This window comes from Semicossyphus pulcher, unplaced genomic scaffold, assembly GCF_022749685.1.
Source record: "Semicossyphus pulcher isolate SPU_LCO1_2020_fin unplaced genomic scaffold, fSemPul1.0.p SCAF_8, whole genome shotgun sequence".
NCBI lineage: Eukaryota > Metazoa > Chordata > Actinopteri > Labriformes > Labridae > Semicossyphus > Semicossyphus pulcher.
This window is the reverse complement of record NW_027211759.1, coordinates 682,698-705,367: the sequence shown is the minus strand read 5'-3', so window position 1 is coordinate 705,367 and position 22,670 is coordinate 682,698. Positions and strand designations below refer to the sequence as shown.

At 42.8% G+C, this 22,670-nt stretch overlaps 2 protein-coding genes across 2 annotated transcripts in view; one reads left to right on the top strand and one right to left on the bottom strand.

Annotated features, from left to right (window-relative positions):
• LOC138612430 (sodium channel protein type 4 subunit alpha B-like) overlaps positions 1 to 20,719 on the top strand; it is a 41,324-nt gene extending 20,605 nt beyond the window's left edge. Inside the window, exons 13-31 of the mRNA XM_069685668.1 lie at positions 2,644 to 2,882; positions 4,638 to 4,709; positions 4,795 to 4,881; positions 5,026 to 5,382; positions 7,112 to 7,268; positions 7,342 to 7,538; positions 7,846 to 7,936; positions 8,025 to 8,179; positions 9,497 to 9,670; positions 9,806 to 9,922; positions 11,383 to 11,667; positions 11,990 to 12,040; positions 12,215 to 12,343; positions 12,444 to 12,548; positions 12,649 to 12,919; positions 13,068 to 13,683; positions 16,271 to 16,415; positions 16,509 to 16,583; positions 17,313 to 20,719. Of these exons, the coding sequence (XP_069541769.1) occupies positions 2,644 to 2,882; positions 4,638 to 4,709; positions 4,795 to 4,881; positions 5,026 to 5,382; positions 7,112 to 7,268; positions 7,342 to 7,538; positions 7,846 to 7,936; positions 8,025 to 8,179; positions 9,497 to 9,670; positions 9,806 to 9,922; positions 11,383 to 11,667; positions 11,990 to 12,040; positions 12,215 to 12,343; positions 12,444 to 12,548; positions 12,649 to 12,919; positions 13,068 to 13,683; positions 16,271 to 16,415; positions 16,509 to 16,583; positions 17,313 to 17,474 (3,485 nt within the window). The 3' untranslated portion in view covers positions 17,475 to 20,719. The remainder of the gene's footprint in view (positions 1 to 2,643; positions 2,883 to 4,637; positions 4,710 to 4,794; positions 4,882 to 5,025; positions 5,383 to 7,111; positions 7,269 to 7,341; positions 7,539 to 7,845; positions 7,937 to 8,024; positions 8,180 to 9,496; positions 9,671 to 9,805; positions 9,923 to 11,382; positions 11,668 to 11,989; positions 12,041 to 12,214; positions 12,344 to 12,443; positions 12,549 to 12,648; positions 12,920 to 13,067; positions 13,684 to 16,270; positions 16,416 to 16,508; positions 16,584 to 17,312) is intronic.
• LOC138612429 (gamma-crystallin M2-like) lies at positions 20,307 to 22,320 on the bottom strand. Its single transcript, XM_069685667.1, has 3 exons — positions 22,288 to 22,320; positions 21,920 to 22,162; positions 20,307 to 20,579 (listed from the first exon to the last, which is right to left on the bottom strand). The coding sequence occupies exons 1-3, from the start codon at positions 22,318 to 22,320 to the stop codon at positions 20,307 to 20,309; spliced, it is 549 nt and encodes a 182-aa protein (XP_069541768.1).
• Positions 22,321 to 22,670: the final 350 nt, after the last annotated feature.

Here is a 22,670-nt window from a genome sequence, read left to right as displayed (position 1 = left end):
AGATCGATTTCCGGGTCACAGGCAGGAGAAGTGAGGAGTGAGGAGCGAGGAGGCACAAAATAGAGAAATGGGAAAGGCCTTGAAACTCTTCTACTGTGATGTGCGTCTTCAAACGCACATCAGGCACCATCTACTGATAGTCTGACTGACGAATTTGTGACGCGTTGAGTCAGTGAGGAATAGAAAGCCATAGCATAGAACTGTTATGTAAATACATGCCCACAACCAAGGAATCCATGTTAAACCATGTGATCTCTTCAATTTGGCTTTCGTTCAGTTTTCTGTTGAAGTCATTGACAGGCTCGATGAGCAGGCAAGATTAATTTGAAAGGGTAATAAATATGTACATTTCCTCAACATCTGGGTATACCAATCCTATTAATTCATTTTCATTTGACTTCTACATCCTACATAAATAAAGAATTAATGCACAATTAAGGAATAAGTCTACAAGTCAGTTGCAAAGTTTTCTTCTTCTACTGTTTCCGGCAGACTGCACGCTTTTTGGCGTCACTGCCTCCCCTATTTATGGCCAGGAATTGCAACTATTATTAGCTGTCTTTGAGACTCATCTTTGCTGCAGGTGCTGTCGGTGTAGATTGCAAAATAGATGCTGCCGTGATGTTTACGTGTTGCACACCTTCCTTGTTCATCTGACGCTACGGTGTCGGCAGTAGGCGATTTGTAGGGGGATGAGGGAGGATGCCATTCAACCTTGTTAGCAAAATGACCAAAAAGCCTCCCCCTTGTTTACCTGCCGTCTGGGGCCATCCCCCCCTGAGGTCACTCATGGGGGGACCGCGTACCCAGACGCTATCCTATACAGGCTTGGAACTATAACCAATAAATTATTCACAGTTATTAAATATTGACAAAGCATTTAAAGATTAACCGGCACAACATTTCTAGCCTTTACGGTACTGGTCTCAGAAACTCACAGGCCAATGCATGCGATGCAAATCAGCCAATCAAATCTGAAGCATTTGGATGCACGTTACGCGGTTAATACCAAAGACTGTATATATAGATGGACGCCATGACAGCTCCCTAAAAGTGAAGCCAAAACATTTCGAGCGCCCCCTGCTGACTGGCTGCAGTATAGGTCATAAAGCCCGCCTCCTCCATGTTAACAGATGGGACATGAGTCAAACTATAAAATCAAAATACACATCCAATACATTTTTCTCAAACATGGTTTCTGTCATTAAAGTTAGTTCTTATCCTGCTGATTTACGTCCAAGTGCAAGTCCAAAGTTTATTTTTAATTAGTTGTTTGATGCTGTCAAAATGATGATTGACAGCTCTGTTGACAAACACGGCTCCTGCAGCCGATCAGTTCCAGGTGAGCAGAGCGGAGGACGATCTGCGAGTGGAAACGTAACTAAAACAATCACTACAGTCATTGAAGTTTACATACCTGTGAACGTTAACCTCAATTGTTGTTCTTGTGATTGACTTTAATTAACGGGTCTTACCTTCGCCAAAATTGCAACATCGTGATGAAGATTAGTAAAAAGTAAAAATGAAGCTTTGTCAGGTCTGTCCTCAAGAGAAGAAGAAAACAACTGTTTAAATGGTCGTTTGTTAAACAGAGGTCAGATCAATAATTTCTGATGCATTCAAGGAAGTCGGGAAATCTGAGCACTGAATGTGCTGTTATCAATTTAAAGGGAAGCAATGTCCAAAATCTACATTTTTTTTAGCAGAGTAGGCTATGTTGTCTTGATGTTTCAGTTTAATTAATGGTTTTCCAGAGTTTAGCAGCACAGACCGCACAGCCAGTGGTGGTGCAGATCGAGTTACAACCAGCAGAGCCAGGATTAGTAATGGAAACAGGCAGTGAGAGAGCGATAGTTTGGTAACTGACAGAGTACTGTATTGTGTATATGTGAGTATAAGATTGAGCGACAGGGTTTTGTTATTTCTTATATAAACAATTTAATTATGGCCATAAAATCAACAACCCCCCGCTGCACCCGGCCCCCCCAATAAGGTGTGAGGTTAGCCCCAGATCTTTTCAAGTCCTATAAAACGCCCTTGGTTTGTTTCCACTGCCAGCTTAAAACCAGTATTTCTCATATGTTCTACTATGTTCCTGTTTTCACAGAAAACACAACCTTCTTTATTCATAGTTTACGTGTTTATTGTTAGTATTGTACAAATTTTTTACCTTTGACTGGCTATATCAGCCTAGAATGTTTTTCTCTTTCTATTTTGAACAATGCTTATTGTGTGTCCTGCAACTTAAAATATGCTGTTTGTATTGTTGGAAACATAAGAAAACCCTGCTTGAAAAAAAAACTCAGTCCACACTGCATAAACTTTAAAGGTGTTTTTACTCATTACTTTAATACACAGTTAAAAAGACAATTGTAGCAGCGTGAGAAGAAGATAACTGGACAAAATTAAATTGTATAATTACAAATGTCACAATTATGGTTAAGGCGGCTTGCAACAATGTCCTGTGAGGTGAACACTTTACACGTGGGGTGGGTTCTCCCCCCTTGTTAAAAATGGACAAATCACCTACTGGGTGTCAGTGCAGATTCCCAGTGAGAGAAAGGAGCATTAAGAAACATTTAACAGAGGAACATAAAGAGGTTTCTGTATTGCTGTATCAGCTGTCTCTCTCTCTGATTTCAGTATCTGAGGATGACCACAGGTCATGTTCTCCGTGCTGGTATGTCTTCGCCAACCGCTGCCTGAAGTGGAACTGTTGTGGCTGTTGGCAGTGGCTCAAACAGCGGCTCTACGCCCTCATCATGAACCCTTACTTCGAACTGATAATCGTCCTCTGCCTCATCGCCAACGTGGTCTTTATGGCTGTGGAACATTATCCAATGACGGAGCAGTTTGAGAAGGTGCTGAGCATCTCTGAGCAGGTCAGTGTCACAGAAACGTCAGAAGCTTTGAACGTAAACTCTCTTTAGTCCAGATTATTCCTGTCAGGGTTCAGAAACACAGATTACGGTTATGTTCACACGAAAGGCAAAAATAGCAGTGGCTAAAAAAAACAACACTTAAAACCACGTGTACACACAGAAGGGAAGAATAATAATAAACTTTATTAGTATACACCTTTCATACAAGACATGCAGCTCACAGTGCTTTACATTTTATCCTTGTTTCACTTTAAGAAATTACTGCTCATTTATTCATACCCACGTGACAGTATCACAAGACAGTATCACGTGACAGCATCACCACGTGACAGCATCATCACGTGACAGCATCACGAGACAGCATCACCACGTGACAGCATCATCATGTGACAACATCATCACGAGACAGCATCACGTGACATCATCACGTGACAGCATCACGAGACAGCATCACGAGACAGCATCACCACGTGACAGCATCATCACGTGACAGCATCACGAAACAGCATCACGTGACATCATCACGAGACAGCATCACGAGACAGCATCACGACACAGCATCACGAGACAGCATCACGACACAGCATCACGACACAGCATCATCACGTGACAGCATCATCACGTGACAGCATCACGACACAGCATCACGAGACAGCATCATCACGTGACAGCATCATCACGTGACAGCATCATCACGAGACAGCATCATCACGAGACAGCATCATCATGTGACAGCATCACGAGACAGCATCACGAGACAGCATCACGAGACAGCATCACGAGACAGCATCATCACGAGACAGCATCACGAGACAGCATCACGAGACAGCATCACGAGACAGCATCATCACGAGACAGCATCACGAGACAGCATCACGAGACAGCATCATCACGAGACAGCATCATCATGTGACAGCATCACGTGACAGCATCACGAGACAGCATCACGAGACAGCATCACGAGACAGCATCATCACGAGACAGCATCACGAGACAGCATCATCACGAGACAGCATCATCACGAGACAGCATCACGAGACAGCATCATCACGAGACAGCATCACGAGACAGCATCACGAGACAGCATCATCACGAGACAGCATCACGAGACAGCATCACGAGACAGCATCACGAGACAGCATCATCACGAGACAGCATCACGTGACAGCATCACGAGACAGCATCACGAGACAGCATCATCACGAGACAGCATCACGAGACAGCATCACGAGACAGCATCATCACGAGACAGCATCACGAGACAGCATCACGAGACAGCATCACGAGACAGCATCATCACGAGACAGCATCACGTGACAGCATCACGAGACAGCATCATCACGTGACAGCATCACGAGACAGCATCACGTGACAGCATCAGCAGTGATGTATAGACGTGTATCATCTGCATACACGTCTACTTAATGATGTCTCAAAACTGACATTAAACAGAGAGACAGACAGACAGACAGACCATGAGACAGACAGGCAGTGAGACCGATGGTCAGACAGACAGACAGACAGACAGGCAGTGAGACAGGTAGACAGGCAGTGAGACAGGTAGACAACTTGGAAAATGTTGGTACCAGACTTGTTAATTGTGCAGAGCTGAGGCTCATGGGTAGTATAATTTATAGAGCGTTGTGAACAGGCTGATCAGACCATCAATCTGTATGATGGCTAAGATCACTGTTTTAACCACACCCCTGATCCCTAACCCCCCATCTTTGACCTTTGATCTTTGATCCCCCTCAGGTCTTCACGTTTATTTTCCTAGCTGAGATGGTGCTCAGACTCGTGGCCATGGACCCGTACGGCTACTTCCAGGTCAGACTACTTCCTGTTTGTTACCAGCTTACAGCTGTTCCCATGGTAACCTGCGTGTGTGTGTGTGTTGTTTCCATTGTTACAGGTGGGCTGGAACATCTTTGACAGCATCATTGTTGGCATCAGTCTTGCGGTGCTAATGCTGGATGTAACCCCTCGCTCGTTACTGCTGGTCAGTGTGATGACATCATCATCATCATCATCATCATCATCATCACAATAACGACCAAATACTATTAAAGACTAATAATATTACTGTTTACCTTTCTGTCTCCTCCTTCCTGTGTAACTGTACCATCACCTGTCTCCTGTGCAGATGCGAGTGTTCAGGCTGGCCAGGTGGTGGCCATCTTTCCACCTGTTGCTAAAGTTCGTGTGGAGCTCGTTGAGGGCTCTGAGGAACCTGATACTGGTCCTGCTTATTTTGGTGTTTGCCTTCACCGTGGCCGGCATGCAGCTGTTCCAGAAGGACTACAAAGACTGCGTCTGTCGCATCGCAGCAGACTGCGAGCTTCCACGCTGGCACATGAATGACTTCTTCCACACCTTCCTCATTGTCTTCAGGGTCCTGATAGGAGAGTGGATCGAGACACTGTGGGACTGCATGGAGGTCTCAGGTCAGGCCGTGTGTCTGATATACTTCATGATGGTTGTGGTCATCGGAAACCTGCTGGTGAGTCCATCATGTTAGCTTAATGCTGCCCCTCCATTTTTTCCAAGATCTGTTCCTGTATTAGACACACACATGCCCACTTAAACTGTGCACTGAACTCTTCCTGTACATACACTGGATCATTGTGCAATAATTCAACTGTGCAATATTTTGACATAAATACTGCAAACACTGTTCATTTGTTAATATCTCTTATATATGTAACTTTTTGCATCTAACTCATATTTTGTATTCAACTTTATTCTGGCAATTATATCCACCATAGATCCACTTCTCAGCATTTAATCTTTATCTCTCATTTTATTGTATATAGAATGCACATATTTGACTTTTGTTTTTACTTCTTTTTTTTTGCCATACATCTCTCTATGCTTTCTCTGTGTCAGAGCAGCTGTAGATCCCCAATTTCCCCCGGGGATTAATAAAGTTATAGTTAATAAAAGTAAATAAATAAACTGAATCAGTTCTGATCTTGTTGCAGGTCCTGAATCAGTTCTCGATCTTGTTGCAGGTATTGAATCAGTTCTGATCTTGTTGCTGGTCCTGAATCAGTTCTGATCTTGTTGCGGGTCCTGAATCAGTTCTGATCTTGTTGCAGGTCCTGCATCAGTTCTGATCTTGTTGCAGGTCCTGCATCAGTTCTGATCTCATTGCAGGTATTGAATCAGTTCTGATCTTGTTGCAGGTCCTGCATCAGTTCTGATCTTGTTGCGGGTCCTGAATCAGTTCTGATCTTGTTGCGGGTCCTGAATCAGTTCTGATCTTGTTGCGGGTCCTGAATCAGTTCTGATCTTGTTGCAGGTCCTGCATCAGTTCTGATCTCATTGCAGGTCCTGAATCAGTTCTGATCTCGTTGCAGGTCCTGCATCAGTTCTGATCTCGTTGCAGGTCCTGAATCAGTTCTGATCTCGTTGCAGGTCCTGCATCAGTTCTGATCTCGTTGCAGGTCCTGAATCAGTTCTGATCTCATTGCAGGTATTGAATCAGTTCTGATCTTGTTGCAGGTCCTGAATCAATTTTGATCTCATTGCAGGTATTGAATCAGTTCTGATCTTGTTGCAGGTCCTGCATCAGTTCTGATCTTGTTGCGGGTCCTGAATCAGTTCTGATCTTGTTGCAGGTCCTGAATCAGTTCTGATCTCGTTGCAGGTCCTGCATCAGTTCTGATCTCGTTGCAGGTATTGAATCAGTTCTGATCTTGTTGCAGGTCCTGAATCAATTTTGATCTCATTGCAGGTATTGAATCAGTTCTGATCTCATTGCAGGTATTGAATCAGTTCTGATCTCGTTGCAGGTATTGAATCAGTTCTGATCTCGTTGCAGGTCCTGAATCAGTTCTGATCTTGTTGCAGGTCCTGAATCAATTTTGATCTCATTGCAGGTATTGAATCAGTTCTGATCTCATTGCAGGTATTGAATCAGTTCTGATCTCGTTGCAGGTATTGAATCAGTTCTGATCTCGTTGCAGGTCCTGAATCAGTTCTGATCTCGTTGCAGGTCCTGAATCAGTTCTGATCTCGTTGCAGGTCCTGAATCAGTTCTGATCTCGTTGCAGGTCCTGCATCAGTTCTGATCTCGTTGCAGGTCCTGAATCAGTTCTGATCTCATTGCAGGTATTGAATCAGTTCTGATCTCGTTGCAGGTCCTGAATCAGTTCTGATCTCGTTGCAGGTCCTGAATCAGTTCTGATCTCGTTGCAGGTCCTGAATCAGTTCTGATCTCGTTGCAGGTCCTGCATCTTTTCCTGACTTTGTTGCTGAGCTCGTGTAGCTGTGACAGTCTGGTGGCAACAGGAGGAAAGGAAAACAACAGCCTGCACATCGCCATAGAGCAGATCAAAAAGGCTTTCTGGAGTTTGCTTGGAAAGAAAAAGCCAGATGACTCAGGTGGGACCGGACTTTTAGATGAAAATAGTTTGTGTTCTGCTTTTATATATTTAATAATATATTTTAATGTCAGCTGCTGACAGTGAGGACTGCAACAGGAAGGAGTACCTGGCCTTGGATGTTGTGACTTCAGACCAGCCAGTGTCGGAGGTTCAGGCCCTCAGGGGAAACGTCAGCGACCACCATGATATGGAGTCCCAGAAGGCCCCCATCGCTGAGATTGAGAACGAACTCAAGACGCCTGAAAATGAGAACGAACAAGTGAAAAGAGTAAACCGTTCTCTATTCTAATATCGTTTTTGCAGCTTATGTTAACTGTTTGTGCACGTTGTGATAACTCGATTTTCACGGTGAATGCACATTATGCAAAAACAAACACACTGATATAATATACATGAACATCATTTGGAGATTATATTTATTATAACTCACGTTGGAAATCTGGGATATTAAATGAACAATTTTGCTCTGTGTATCTTATCAGTGAAACGTGTATGAAACAGACATGATGAGGTTTAATATTAATACTTATCATAATCATTAATGCTTGTGTAAAATCAGTTGTATGTTTGTTTAGAGTAACGACGTGCAGAAACGTTCTGAAGCCCAGCAGGACGAACACGATGGAGATCATAAAGGAAACATACCTGAGGACTGCTGCTGTCACAGTAAAAGTCTCTCTGTAACAATGATGAAGTCTTGAAGCCAATCAGTGATCAGGAACTGCTCTGATGAGTCTTTGTGTATGTGTTTTAGAGTGTTACCAATGCTGTCCATTCCTGGCCTTAGACAAGTCCCAGGGCACTGGGAGGGTCTGGTCTAACATCAGGAGAGCCTGCCTCTCCATTGTTCAACACAGAGTCTTTGAAACCTTCATGGTCCTCATCATCCTGCTGAGCAGTGCAGCTCTGGTAAACATCTTTTTCATCGACTACTCTTAGCGTGTTTCATTAATCTGTTCCTATTCAGCGGCTCAGTCAGTGACACTTTGCTTCAAAATATGACTCTTGCAGAGTTTCTGGATGCTGTGAAAATAATTGTTCTGATGTGCTGTTGAAGTCAGGTGATGTAGTGTGATGGGGTGGTTTGACAAAACAAACAGAAGGGAAGGAACACAGACTTTTGTTGTTGTTGTTGTTGTTCTGTCTGCCAGTCTCTTCAGATGTCCAACATGAGTCTTGTTCTGCTCGAGGTTTTTGCCTGTTAAAGGATGTGCTGAATGTTGCTCAGAGCTGCTCATGGTGATTCATGTTGGTCTCTCTCTGAATAACAAAGAGTACAGTCGAGACCTGCTCTGTCTGTAAAGAGTCTGAGATAACTTTGAAATAATTGAAATACTAAACAAGAATACTAGACGAGCACGGAGGTGTGCAGGGAGCATCTCGCCCCGAACTGACTCATCATTTTAACACCTGTTTGTTTAATCTGTCAGTCATGAGCTGTTTATTTATTCAGCACAGATCACATGATAAAGTATAAAACACTTTTTTACAACACAAAGTCTCTTTGTGCTTTTTGTAAAAGAAAGTTACTAAATATAAATGTAAATGAAACAGTGCCGTTTAGATAAATGACACATAAAGTATCATCTGCGTACCGTTGGCTTGTGATCACAGGACAGAAATATATACACATACACATATATATAATATAGAAAAGATTTCAGTTTAACTCTGTGCATCGTTAGCTTATAGTTTCATGACTCAATGAAAACAGCATCCAGGTGTGAGTACGTTCAGGCAGCTGGCTGGTAATGAAGCTTCTTTGTTCCATGAAGCTGTGTTCAGTGGAGCCGGTCGGGCCTTTCAGAACAAACAGAGAGAGACGTGATAAATGTACATTTGACAACGGCATGTTTGATTATTTATGTTTCCTCGTTTCCGTAAAATTGATTTTTCTTTATCTTTGTTTTGTTATCCATATCTTCTGTCAATCAATTGAAGAGAGAAGTTAGCGAGTGGAGACGTGTTGCTTGGTAACAGTCACCGCTTTTCGAATGTTCATGTGGACGCGCATCATAAGACCGGGCGTAGCTACGTCCGGTGTCAGTTAGACTCGGTGCACTCGGTGTTAATTCCAATTAAGAAGCAGGTCGTAGCTGAGTCGGGTGTAAGAGATAAGATTTTTTTACGCCCAGCTGACTCGGCTCCATGAGTCTGCATGTGGGGGGGCTCCCTCTGGGTCTCTCACACCTGTCGAGGTGCTAACATGATTGTGCATGTGAACAGGTGTTTGAGGACATTCACCTGCTGCAGCATCGGGCCTTAAAAATGGCCACAGAGACGGCTGACCAGGTGTTTACTTTCGTCTTCCTGCTGGAGATGCTTCTCAAGTGGAGCGCCTTCGGACTAAGGAGATACTTCACCAACGCCTGGTGCCTGCTGGACTTCCTGATCTTAGACGTGAGAACACATTAACCATAACCCGTCGCCTCCTTTAACCCCGCCCTCCTCCTTGAAATCACACACACAACAAACACAGGCTTAAACAAATCACTTGAGACGTGATGTCATCAGCAGGTGTGTTGTCTCTTGCAGGTGTCGCTAATGTGTCTGACAGCCGACATGTTTGGATTCTCTGAACTGGGAGCTGCTGTCTGGTCTCTGAGGGCCCTGATGCCCCTGAGGACTCTGTCTCGCTTCCAGGGGCTGAGGGTGAGACAGGCACTCTAAACAAACACACACACACACACACACACACACACACACACACACACACACACACACACACACACACAAGCCTGTGGAAAAATAACCTGTTTTGTATTTACCTGTCTCCCTCTCTCCCTGTATTTCTGTTTTTACCTGTCTCCCTCTCTCCCTGTATTTCTGTTTTCTGTATCTATCTGTCTCTCTCTCTGACTGTCTTTCTGTTTTCTGTCTCTACCTGTCTCTCTCTCTACCTGTCTTTCTGTTTTCTGTATGTACCTGTCTCCCTCTCTCCCTGTCTTTCTGTTTTCTGTATCTACCTGTCTCTCTCTCTCCCTGTCTTTCTGTTTTTACCTGTCTCCCTCTTTCCCTGTCTTTCTGTTTTCTGTATCTACCTGTCTCTCTCTCTACCTGTCTTTCTGCTTTCTGTATCTACCTGTCTCCCTCTCTCCCTGTCTTTCTGTTTTCTGTATCTACCTGTTTCTCTCTCTTCCTGTTTTTCTGTTTTCTGTATCTACCTGTCTCTCTCTCTACCTGTCTTTCTGTTTTCTGTATCTACCTGTCTCTCTCTCCCCCTGTATTTCTGTTTTCTGTATCTACCTGTCTCTCTCTCTACCTGTCTTTCTGTTTTCTGTATCTACCTGTCTCTCTCTCCCCCTGTATTTCTGTTTTCTGTATCTACCTGTCTCTCTCTCTACCTGTCTTTCTGTTTTCTGTATGTACCTGTCTCCCTCTCTCCCTGTCTTTCTGTTTTCTGTATCTACCTGTCTCCATCTCTCCCTGTCTTTCTGTTTTCTGTATGTACCTGTCTCCCTCTCTACCTGTCTTTCTGTTTTCTGTATCTACCTGTCTCTCTCTCCCCCTGTATTTCTGTTTTCTGTATCTACCTGTCTCTCTCTCTACCTGTCTTTCTGTTTTCTGTATCTACCTGTCTCTCTCTCTACCTGTCTTTCTGTTTTCTGTATGTACCTGTCTCCCTCTCTCCCTGTCTTTCTGTTTTCTGTATCTACCTGTCTCCATCTCTCCCTGTCTTTCTGTTTTCTGTATGTACCTGTCTCCCTCTCTACCTGTCTTTCTGTTTTCTGTATCTACCTGTCTCTCTCTCCCCCTGTATTTCTGTTTTCTGTATCTACCTGTCTCTCTCTCTACCTGTCTTTCTGTTTTCTGTATCTACCTGTCTCTCTCTCTACCTGTCTTTCTGTTTTCTGTATCTACCTGTCTCCCTCTCTCCCTGTCTTTCTGTTTTCTGTATTTACCTGTCTCCCTCTTTCCCTGTCTTTCTGTTTTCTGTATGTACCTGTCTCTCTCTCTACCTGTCTTTCTGTTTTCTGTATCTACCTGTCTCCCTCTCTCTCTGTCTTTCTGTTTTCTGTATGTACCTGTCTCTCTCTCTACTTGTCTTTCTGTTTTCTGTTCTGTTTTCTGTATCTACCTTTCTCCCTCTCTACCTGTCTGTGGGTGTGCAGGTGCTGGTACAGACTCTGGTCCGGACCCTCCCCTCCCTGATTAACGGGGTTCTGGTCTTCATGACTGTCTGGCTGCTCTTCAGCATTCTGGGTGTGAATCTGTTTGCTGGGAAGTTTTTCTACTGTTTCAATGAGACGTCAGAGGAGTTTTTTTTAAGTGAGCAGGTGAACAACAAGACTGAGTGTATCTTCCTGATAAATGCAAACTTCACTGAAGTCCGCTGGAAGAACCTGCTGTTAAACTACGACAACGTGGCTAAAGGTTACCTGTCGCTGCTGCACGTGGTGAGTCTGAACCATTACAACACACTCAGGTACATTGTTTTACGTTCAATGGGATAATTCCACAAAGCTGGGAATTGTAGTTGAAATAACTATAACATTCTGCACAACAAAGGTTATCAAAGAAACAGCAGCAGATCAAAGATAACATTGTAATTTTTATCAACGGTCTCCGATCACGTGTTGCTGTAAAAGTTCAGATTTATCGTCAAGGAAACAATTCTTAGATTTTTAGTGAATCATAATTGAAACCTCCCTAACTGATGTTACAACATTTAACCTTCTTCATCTGCAGCAGATCAATGTGACTGTTCTGTGTTGGCAGGTATCAGGTGACCGGATGGACATCATGTACTCAGCTGTGGACTCCAAAGAGGTCAGAACACTTCCTGTTAGATTTTCTGGTACTGGAGCTGATACTGGTACCGGTACTGGTACATGCTCTGGTACTGGTATTTATAAAGATACTAATACTGAAAGGTACTTAACCTAATACTTGTACTGCTGATACTGGTTGTGTGTGTGTGTGTGTGTGTGTTTGTATTCATAGTTGGAGTCTCAGCCAAGCTATGAGTTCAACCTGTACATGTACCTGTACTTCATCTTCTTCATCATCAGCACCTTCTTCATCTTGAACTTTTTCATCAGAGTTGTTGTCGACACCCTGCTGAGAGAAAAGATAAGTATTCACACACACTGATACACATGTTTAAACTTTACTTTTGTTTTTACTTTTGTCTTGACCCTGATTTTTACTTTTGTTTTTACTTTTTCTTTACTCTGGAGGGAAAGATATTTATGCGACGGAGGATCAGCTGAAATATTGCAAGGCTGTGAAAAATCGGCTCTGCAGGAAACCTCAGAAACCGATTGGCCGACCTCAGGTGGGCTCAGAATAAACCCTCTTAAAAAACAGAATAAGAATAAACCAAGAATAAACATGTGTGGTGTCTGAACATGGGTCTGCTCTGTCGGTCTGCTCAGAACCAGTGCCAGGCTCGGCTCTTTGACCTGGTGACCAGCCAGTGGTTTGAGGTCTTCATGGTGGTGGTGATCTGCCTGAGCGTGGTGGTCATGATGGTGGAGACGGACAAGCAGAGCGAGCAGAAAGACGACATCCTGTACTGGTTCAGTTTCACCTTCTTCATCCTCTTCCTCATTGAGTTCATCCTAAAGATCATTGCGCTCAGATGCCACTACTTCACCTCCAGCTGGAACATCCTGGACTTCGTGGTTCTTGTCGTGTACTTCCTAGGTGGGTTTCCATGCAGTGATGTATCTGTCTTGTCTGTTGATGTCATCCTCTTGTCTCTTCTCTTCTGGTGATGTAATCATCTCGTCTGATGATGTCATGATGTGTTCTATGTGTGTTATCATATTTCATTGTCTTCCTGTCCCTTCAGGCATGTTTATCATGGACTTGGTGGAAAAGTATTTCGTCTCACCAGCTCTCTTTAATGTGCTCCGATTGGCTCGTATCGCTCGTATCACTCGTGTGGGCCATCTCCTTCGTTGGACCAGGGGTACCCGGAAGCTGCTTTGGGCCTTTATGATGTCACTTCCTGCCCTTTTCAACATCTGCCTCCTCCTCTTACTTATCACGTTTAGCTTCTCCATCTTCGGCATGTTTAACTTTGCCTACGTGAAGAAAGAATATGCGATCGATGACTTTTACAACTTTGAGACGTTTGGAAACAGTCTGATCTGTTTGCTTATGACCTCCTTCTCCTCTGGATGGTATGGTTTGCTGGGCCCCATCATGAAAACGCCCCCTGACTGCGACCCCTACATGGAGAACCCAGGACTGATGGTCACTGGAAACTGTGGCAACACGACACTGGGCATCGTCTTCTTCACCTCCTACGGCATCCTGTCCTTCCTGTTGCTGGTCCACCTGTACATCGCTGTCATGCTGGAGACCTTCAGCTTAGACGACACCCTGAGTGACGAAGACGTCCACATGTTTTATAAAACCTGGAGGAAGTTTGACCCTGATGCCTCACAGTGTATACAGTATAGGTGAGTCAAAACACCTTAAAGAACAGGTGGGTCAAATTCAGAATAAAACCAGAATAAATACAAAATGAATCCAAGAATAAACCCACAATAAAGCCTGACCAAACCCAGACTTAATCAGACTAGACTCAGAATAAACTCAGAATAAATCCGGTACAGATGAGTCTCTACTGTGGCCTCTAATGTGGACTCTAATGTGGTCTCTAGTGGACTCTAATGTGGTCTCTAATGTGGTCTCTAGTGGAGTGGACTCTAATGTGGACTCTAATGTGGTCTCCAGTGGACTCTAATGTGGACTCTAATGTGATCTCTAGTGGTCTCTAAAGTGGATTCTAATTTGGTCTCTAATGTGGACTCTAATGTGGACGCTAATGTGGTCTCTAATGTTGTCTGTAATGTGGTCTCTAATGTGGTCTCTAATGGACTCTTATGGTCTCTAATGGACTCTAATGTGGTCTCTAATGGTCTCTAATGGACTCTAATTTGGTCTCTAACGGACTCTAATGGTCTTTAATGGACTCTAATGTGGTCTCTAATGGACTCTTATGGTCTCTAATGGACTCTAATGTGGTCTCTAATGGACTCTAATGGTCTCTAATGGACTCTAATTTGGTCTCTAACGGACTCTAATGGTCTCTAATGGACTCTAATGGTCTCTAGTGGACTCTAATGTGGTCTCTAATGGACTCTAATGTGGTCTCTAATGGACTCTAATGGTCTCTAATGGACTCTAATTTGGTCTCTAATGGACTCTAATGGTCTCTAATTTGGTCTCTAATGGACTCTTATGGTCTCTAATGGACTCTAATGTGGTCTCTAATGGACTCTAATGGTCTCTAATGGACTCTAATTTGGTCTCTAATGGACTCTAATGGTCTCTAATTTGGTCTCTAATGGACTCTAATGGTCTCTAATGTGGTCTCTAATGGACTCTTATGGTCTCTAATGGTCTCTAATGTGGTCTCTAATGGACTCTAATGGTCTCTAGTGGACTCTAATGTGGTCTCTAGTGGACTCTAATGTGGAATCTAATGTGGTCTCTAGTGGTCTCTAAAGTGGATTCTAATTTGGTCTCTAATGTGAACTCTAATGTGGACGCTAATGTGGTCTCTAATGTTGTCTGTAATGTGGTCTCTAATGTGGTCTCTAGTGGACTCTAATGTGGGCTCTAATGTAGTTTCTAATGTAGTCTCTAATGTGGTCTCTAATGTGGACTCTAATATGGTCTTTAATGTTGTTTGTAATGTGGTCTCTAATGTGGTCTCTAATGTGGACTCTAGTGGACTCTAATGTGGTCTCTAATGTGGTCTTTAATGTTGTTTGTAATGTGATCTCTAATGTGGTCTCTAATGGACTCTAATGTGGTCTCTAATGGACTCTTATGGTCTCTAATGGACTCTAATGTGGTCTCTAATGGACTCTAATGGTCTCTAATGGACTCTAATTTGGTCTCTAACGGACTCTAATGGTCTCTAATGGACTCTAATGTGGTCTCTAATGGACTCTAATGTGGTCTCTAATGGACTCTAATGGTCTCTAATGGACTCTAATTTGGTCTCTAATGGACTCTAATGGTCTCTAATTTGGTCTCTAATGGACTCTTATGGTCTCTAATGGACTCTTATGGTCTCTAATGGACTCTAATGTGGTCTCTAATGGACTCTAATGGTCTCTAATGGACTCTAATTTGGTCTCTAATGGACTCTAATGGTCTTTAATTTGGTCTCTAATGGACTCTAATGTGGTCTCTAATGTGGTCTCTAATGGACTCTAATGGTCTCTAATTTGGTCTCTAATGGACTCTAATGGTCTCTAATTCGGTCTCTAATGGACTCTAATGGTCTCTAATGTGGTCTCTAATGGACTCTTATGGTCTCTAATGGACTCTAATGGTCTCTAATGTGGTCTCTAATGTGGACTCTAATGGACACTAATGGACTCTAATGTGGTCTCTAATGGACTCTTATGGCACCTAATGGCCTCAAATGGACTCTAGTGGACTCTAATGTGGGCTCTAATGTAGTTTCTAATGTTGTCTGTAATGTAGTCTCTAATGTGGTCTCTAATGTGGACTCTAATATGGGGTCTTAAATGTTGTTTGTAATGTGGTCTCTAATGTGGACTCTAATGTGAACACTAATGTGGTCTCTAATGTGGACTCTAATGTGAACACTAATGTGGTCTCTAATGTGGACTCTAGTGGACTCTAATGTGGTCTCTAATGTGGTCTTTAATGTTGTTTGTAATGTGATCTCTAATGTGGTCTCTAATGGAGTCTCTAATGGACTCTTATGGTCTCTAATTGTCTCTAATGTGGTCTCTAATGGACTCTAATGGTCTCTAATGTGGTCTCTAATGGACTTTAATGGACACTAATGTGGTCTCTAATGGACACTACTGGACTCTAATGTGGTCTCTAATGGACTCTTATGGCACCTAATGGCCTCAAATGGACTCTAATGTGGTCTCTAATGGTCTCTAATGTGGTCTCTAATGGCCTCAAATGGACTCTAATGGACTCTAATGTGGTCTCTAATGGACTCTAATGTGGTCTCTAGTGGTCTCTAATGGACAGTATTGTGTTCCACAGTGAGCTGTCAGATTTCTGCAGCGCTCTGCAGGATCCACTGAGGATTCCCAAACCAAACACCATCAAACTGATCCACATGAATCTGCCTCTGCTGCCCGGAGACAAGATTCACTGTGTGGACGTCCTGCTCGCTCTCACCACAGAGGTTACCCACCTAATCACTTTTTGATATTATTGATGTTGATGTTTTTATTATTATTATTATTATTATTACTATTACCAGTGTGTTTCTCTGCAGGTGTTGGGTGAATCAGCAGATATGGATGATCTCAAAACCAGAATGGAGGAAAAGTTTGAGGGAAACTCATCCAAGGTTTCACCCTCCTCTCTTCTTTTCTACTCTATTGTGTCCTGTTATAGATCATATATATATCTATATATACATATATAGATATATATATACATATATAGATATATATATATACACATATATCAAATCATATATATATACATATATATATGATTTGATTGTGTTCTCTTCTGTCATTTATTTGTTATCTAAAGTCAGCTGTGGGTTAAACATTGCACTTTGTTCTTTTGCATGTTTTTCATTTAATTGTTTGCAGTTTTAATTGGGTAAGGGTTTATAATGTGTAATTATATATTTATAATGAAATAAGTCTTACAGATATGTGGTACTTTACTGAATCTGTCATTTATTTACCTGCTGAACCTCACTATATGCAGACGACTAGACTATTTATATATTAATGTTTAATTTAAAACTGATGTTTAGAGCAGTTACCTTTATTTTGAAAGGTAAATGTCTGGTCCTTCCTGTAAGTGGATGATGTTTATGGCAGATTCGGCCTTGAATATTGGAGTGAAAACAACTTCCTGTTTTAAAGCACACCACAATTGTGTATACAATGATACAGTGTACTCAATTGGCTGTCTGTAGATCTTTACACAAAGTGAAGTGAAAGTGAAGGTGAACTGCCTTTGTGGAAATTTGTTATGGTGCGCTATAAAGCACCCATGTGCAAAACCTTAATCACATGTACTTTAAAAATGTATTTCATCATTGAATTGTTACCTGCAGGTGTCGTGTGAACCAATCAGCAGCACTCTGCAGAGGAAACAGGAAGAGGTAGCAGCGACAGTGATCCAGAGGGCATTCAAGAAATGCTTCCGGCACCACGGAGAAGCAGAAGAGGCGGCAGGCCGGTCTATGGGCGATGATAACGGTGGTTCAGGTGTTTAAGGCTCCTACCACCCTGGTTGAGACAGTGTGGCTGACTTCCTGATGAGAACCTGAAGGAGTCACGTTTAATGCTGTTGTCTGACCTGTGTTTAATGTGATGAAGAGCTCAGTCTCTGTTTTGATCCATTGAGACACGTCTGTCACATCAAAACAAATTAACTTCATATAATAACTAATCAATAAACACCTTTATACCCTTTATTGTTATGACTATAAGTAAATGAATAATATCACTATAATGATATTATTACAGAACCAGGTGAGAGGCTTTGTATCCACAAAGTGAAGCACAGAACTTAAACACTGCTGTTACAGTAACCAGCCTGCAGCCATGCGGAGGCTGTGCTGAGATGTGGCAGTGCTAAAAGATAAATGCTAACATCAACAAGCTAACATATTCACAATCACAAAACTAACAAACTGATGTTAGCCCATGTTCAACATCTTAGTTTAGAACGTTTGCATGCTAATACTTATTACTTATCATTATCAGCTTATCAGCTCACATTACATGACATTTTTTATTATTAGCTAATGTTGGTTTAGCTTATTAGCAGTGAACACACAGTAAAGCTGAGGCTGATGGACACATTAGCCTGTTGACCTGATGATGGCGCTAGATGAAAAGTAAGAGGATCAAGTCAGTGCATGTCGGCGCCAGTTTAGCTCAATGTGTAGGGCAGACACCGATCACGGGTTCAAGTCCTGGTCTGCCGATCATTTGGTGGATGTCACCCCCCACTCTCTAGTCCCACATTTCCTGCCTCTCTTCAGCTGTCCTCTCGATAAAGGCAAAAAATACTGAAGTTAGAGCAGTTCATCCTGAGGGGAACATGAACATATGAACCATATTTGATCATGATCGTTCAACAGTTTGGGAAATATTTCAGTCTGAACAAAGAAGAGAACATTTACATCCACACAGAGTACGTTCTAATGTGGCTAACAAAAACTAGAGCCAGAACCAGAGATACACGGTCCCAGGCTTTAAGCAGGTTACACTGGAGCACTCTTTTGTTCATCGGTCCATTCTGAAAATAAGTCCCAGATCTAAAGTTCCTTAAAGGGCCCTGCATACTGTCTTCTGTGTTATGAAATGTTTTGTCAAATGTATATTTTTTGTATCCTGTCCTTAACTTGTATGTTGCAAATGGAGCTGCTGTGATGCAAAAGAAAACTCAGTCGACAATAAAGTATTATCTATCTTTCAATAAAACAGTTACAGTGAAAACATTATCATTCAAAAAGAGACATAAGCATTAAGAATTACTTTAGATTGAAAAGTTTATAAAGGGATAAAAAAAAAACCCATTGGTATCGTCTCAGCTCAAGCCACCCATGTCAAATATCAACAGTTCAATTCCTGCCATTCATGCCCCCCTCCCAGTTTCCAGTCCGCCTCCTCACTTTCCATCCGTCCAAAAATGAGAAAAAAAGCGAAATAATCAAAAAAGCATCTCCTGGTTTGGAAACAAACAAGAGCAAAAAGCACAAACAAATAAAAAACAATGGAATGAAGGATTTTTCTGCTGTTCAGACGAAGCTTTTTCTTCTCTCCCTGTTCCCTAAATTGTCTGTGCCAACAATGCTGTGCCAGACACCGTTAGGCACAAGCTAGCAAGCTTACAAAGATGCTAACTACACGTCTGATTAGTCGCACACTAGAATCCTGATCTGAGTCTAGGGGCGAGGCACACCTGATACACCTGTCTTTCCTGACATCCATGTGTTAATGGTCCAGACTGTCAGAGCTGGAATATGTCAGATCCAAACATCTCTGACACCTAGAGGTTTATTGATTTGTTTGTGTAACAGCCATTTTACTCCCCTGTGAGGTGGCGAGGGGGGTGCTAGGTTGGATCCGTCACATTGAGATCATTAAAATCACAGAATCAGTGACGAAGGGTAATCCTAGTAAAGGTCAACACCCATCGGGCAGACGTTTGATTTTGTGCTGACTAACTGAAACACAGCTCTCACTTTGGTTTTAAAGGACTAGTATCCCAAACTCAAGTACCCCTCACAAGACCCGCTGGGGACTTGATTGAAGGCCTCTCCAAATCCACAAAAAACATGAACTCCAATGACCCCCCAGCAGCCCTGCAAGGGTAAAGAGTTGGTGCACTGTTTTAAGGCCAGGACAGAATCTGCATTGTTCTTGCTTTATCTGAGATTTGATGATCGGCCAGAGCATCCTGAAATTAACTTTTCTCGGGGAGGGGAGATAGTGGGAGGAGTGTAATACCCCGATAGGTGGAGCATGCACGGCGTCCCCCTTTTTAAAAATAGGAACCACAACCTCGGTCTGGCCACTCCAGAGGCACTGTCCATGACTTCCATGCAACATACAGACAGTCCAACCATGTTTCAAGTCTAAAGCATTTAAATGGTGAATCTCATCTACATCGGTCACCCTTCCACTGAGGAGCTACTTGACTACTGCAGAGACTTCTGCAGAAATGGGTGAGGCTTCCCCTAATGCTTCTTCCATCAATGGTGTCTAACCAGCAGATTCTTTGTCCCCAGCTATGACATCCACTGACGACCATCTGGCCACAACTCCAAACAGCGGCTTTGAACATGGCACACTCTGATTCCATGTGACCTCCCATGGATTCAAGAGAAGTTCTGCCAGAGATGGCAGGTGAAGAGCTTGCACATAGTCAGCACACGTTCAGGTTCACCAGGCAGCCTCCCTCGCCCAACTGATCCACCTCACCACCAGAATCCCCCTCTGCTTCATGATGGGTGTTATGGACAATCAACAGAACAAACAGTACTCTTTGTAAAGTCAAACTTTATTGATATATTGTCAGTGTTTCCATGGAGACACTAATAGTAGGAGTCCATGATGCGTTTCATGCTCATGACCCTCATGTTGCCCATGTTCATGAAGTTTCTGTACTCTCCGGGCCTCATGTACATCATGCGGCCTCTGTAGTGCGGCTGCTCGTACATCAGCCAGTGTCCGTCCATCACTTGACACGACATGCAGTTGGACATGCGGAAACGATCCATCACGTTGTCGCAGTCATCCATCAGCTCGTGCATCTGGCCTCCGAAGTTCTCCCTCTCAAAGATTTTCATCCTGTACGAGCCGCGGTGCTGCAACATCACCAAAAATCAACAACCAATAATCAGTCACCACTCACTGCTCTTTATGATATCTATTAATCTGTCTTTATTTACTTTTTTTATCTGAATGTTTTTACTTGCTTTTACTGCCTAGAGAGCTGCTAAACTGTTGTCCGTTGTTTTTATGACAATAAAGTTTCTAATCTAAAAAGATAACTACAGATAAAGATCTCTGTCTTTATGCTATTCTACCTGTTTAACCCACCAGCCAGTACTTGGTGAGTAGTGGTTAGCAGTAGTTGTAGACCTGTTGACTTCAACTGTTACAATTACGATTACCTCAGCCTTTATCATTACTCTGCTTCTCTCGCTAATTTATTTATTTATTTATTTATTTAGCCAATCTTCACCCTAGTCTACCACTATTATTGGCATTGTAACCATAAGTATGTGTCTGTTGTTGTTCATGTAACAAGGACATATGTTGTTGTGGTAACAAGAACATATGTTGTTGTTGCTCTCTTTGCCTGTCTCTATCCTGCATCTCCTTCTATCCCATTTTCGGCCCATCCAGTCTCTTCAGATGGCTGTTCAACATGAGTCTGGTTCTGCTCGAGGTTTCTGCCTGTTAAAAGGAAGTTTTTCCTTGCCAATGTGCTGAATTGCTAAGTGCTACTCATGGTGGATTGATGTTGGGCCTCTCTTTAAATAACTTAACAAAGAGTCGGTCTAGACCTGCTCTTTCTGTAAAGTGTCTCGAGATAACCCTGGTTATGATTTGGCACTATACAAATAAAATTTGATTGATTGAGTTGAATTAGTTAGTAAAACTCTTTAGAGACGTTCCAATACCTGAATTAACAAAGCGTCTGATACAGAATATTGATCAGATAGTGCAGACCAAAACAACAGCAGCTGTAAACTGACCCTGTGTCGATGTGACATGAGAGACAGAGTACTCTATCGATCCCTGAGGGATCATTGGATCGTGACGCTGCCTCTGATCTGTCTCAGGTTACATTCTTTTTAAACATTACATTCAGAGACTGAATGACAGAAGACTGTTATCGACTGTCGGTCAGACCTGAGAAAGAACAGAAATATAATCGATGTAAGAATAAATAATTCTGTGTGCTTCAGAGCGTTTGAGAAACTTTTTGTCAACGGGCCAGTTTGTTTCAGGATAATTCTGCTCCTGTTAAACAGTAAATGAATCCAGACCTAAGAACAGAGGCAGAGGTCCCATAAAAAAGCTAAGCTAACGTTAGCAGCTACTCGGCCTGGTCCAGTGTTCTCAGGCTTCTCATCGTTTACTATTTATTGATGTAGGTGTATCTGAAGTGCAAGAACTGGATTGGCTGTGTGATTACCATGGGGATAATGCGGCAGGAGCGGATGCAGTCGTTCATTCCCATCATGCTCATGTAGTCGGCATACTCGCCCCTCCTCAGGAAGTACTGGTTGCCCATGAAGTTAGTACGGTCATAGACCATGAAGCAGCCTCTCTCCACCCTGCAGGAGTGGCACCTGCTCAAATAGGACGACATGTCGGCACAGTCGCTGCTACACTCGTATGAGCGGCCCTGGAAGTTCCTGTCCTCGTAGAAGACGACCTGACAGAGGAAACAATCAGTTTGTAACAAACTCTGTCTGTGTATCTGTCTGATCATGAGAAGTTCGCCAATTAAGTAACTAAAATAAAAAATGTACTAAAATCAGAAGTTTGTGTTGCTCTCACCTTGCCCATCATGTTCATGCTGCTGGATGTCATGTTGCCTCTCTGGTTGTTTGGCCTGTAGCTGGTTGCTGTGTGTTACCTGTGCAGCAGCTGCTGCTCTTTATAGCACCTGAGCAGCTGAAGCCTTTTGTGCAAACAGCCTGAGCCAGCATCGTGTCATAAAAGAGACGCTCAGTGTTCGGCATTTCTCTTAGAAACTGCAGACAAAGAGCGTCGGACAGCCACCGTGTTTCCTTCAGTTCACCCTGCAACCGACTGATTCTGGAAAAAACACCTGAAGACAAACAAAACTGCAAGTGTCAAACTTTTCCCTTTAAATATCTGAAGATTATAAAAACACGTTTAAACATTTACCTTTAAATATCTGAAAAGGATAAAAACAC

Excerpts from the sequence above, each read along its gene's own strand:
- LOC138612429 (XM_069685667.1), bottom strand. The coding sequence starts at position 22,320 with ATGACATCCAGCAGCATGAACATGATGGGCAAG. Across the intron at positions 22,163-22,287 it reads GCATGAACATGATGGGCAAG|GTCGTCTTCTACGAGGACAG; the intron begins GTGAGAGCAACA and ends TTCCTCTGTCAG. Across the intron at positions 20,580-21,919 it reads CCTGCCGCATTATCCCCATG|CACCGCGGCTCGTACAGGAT; the intron begins GTAATCACACAG and ends GTGATGTTGCAG.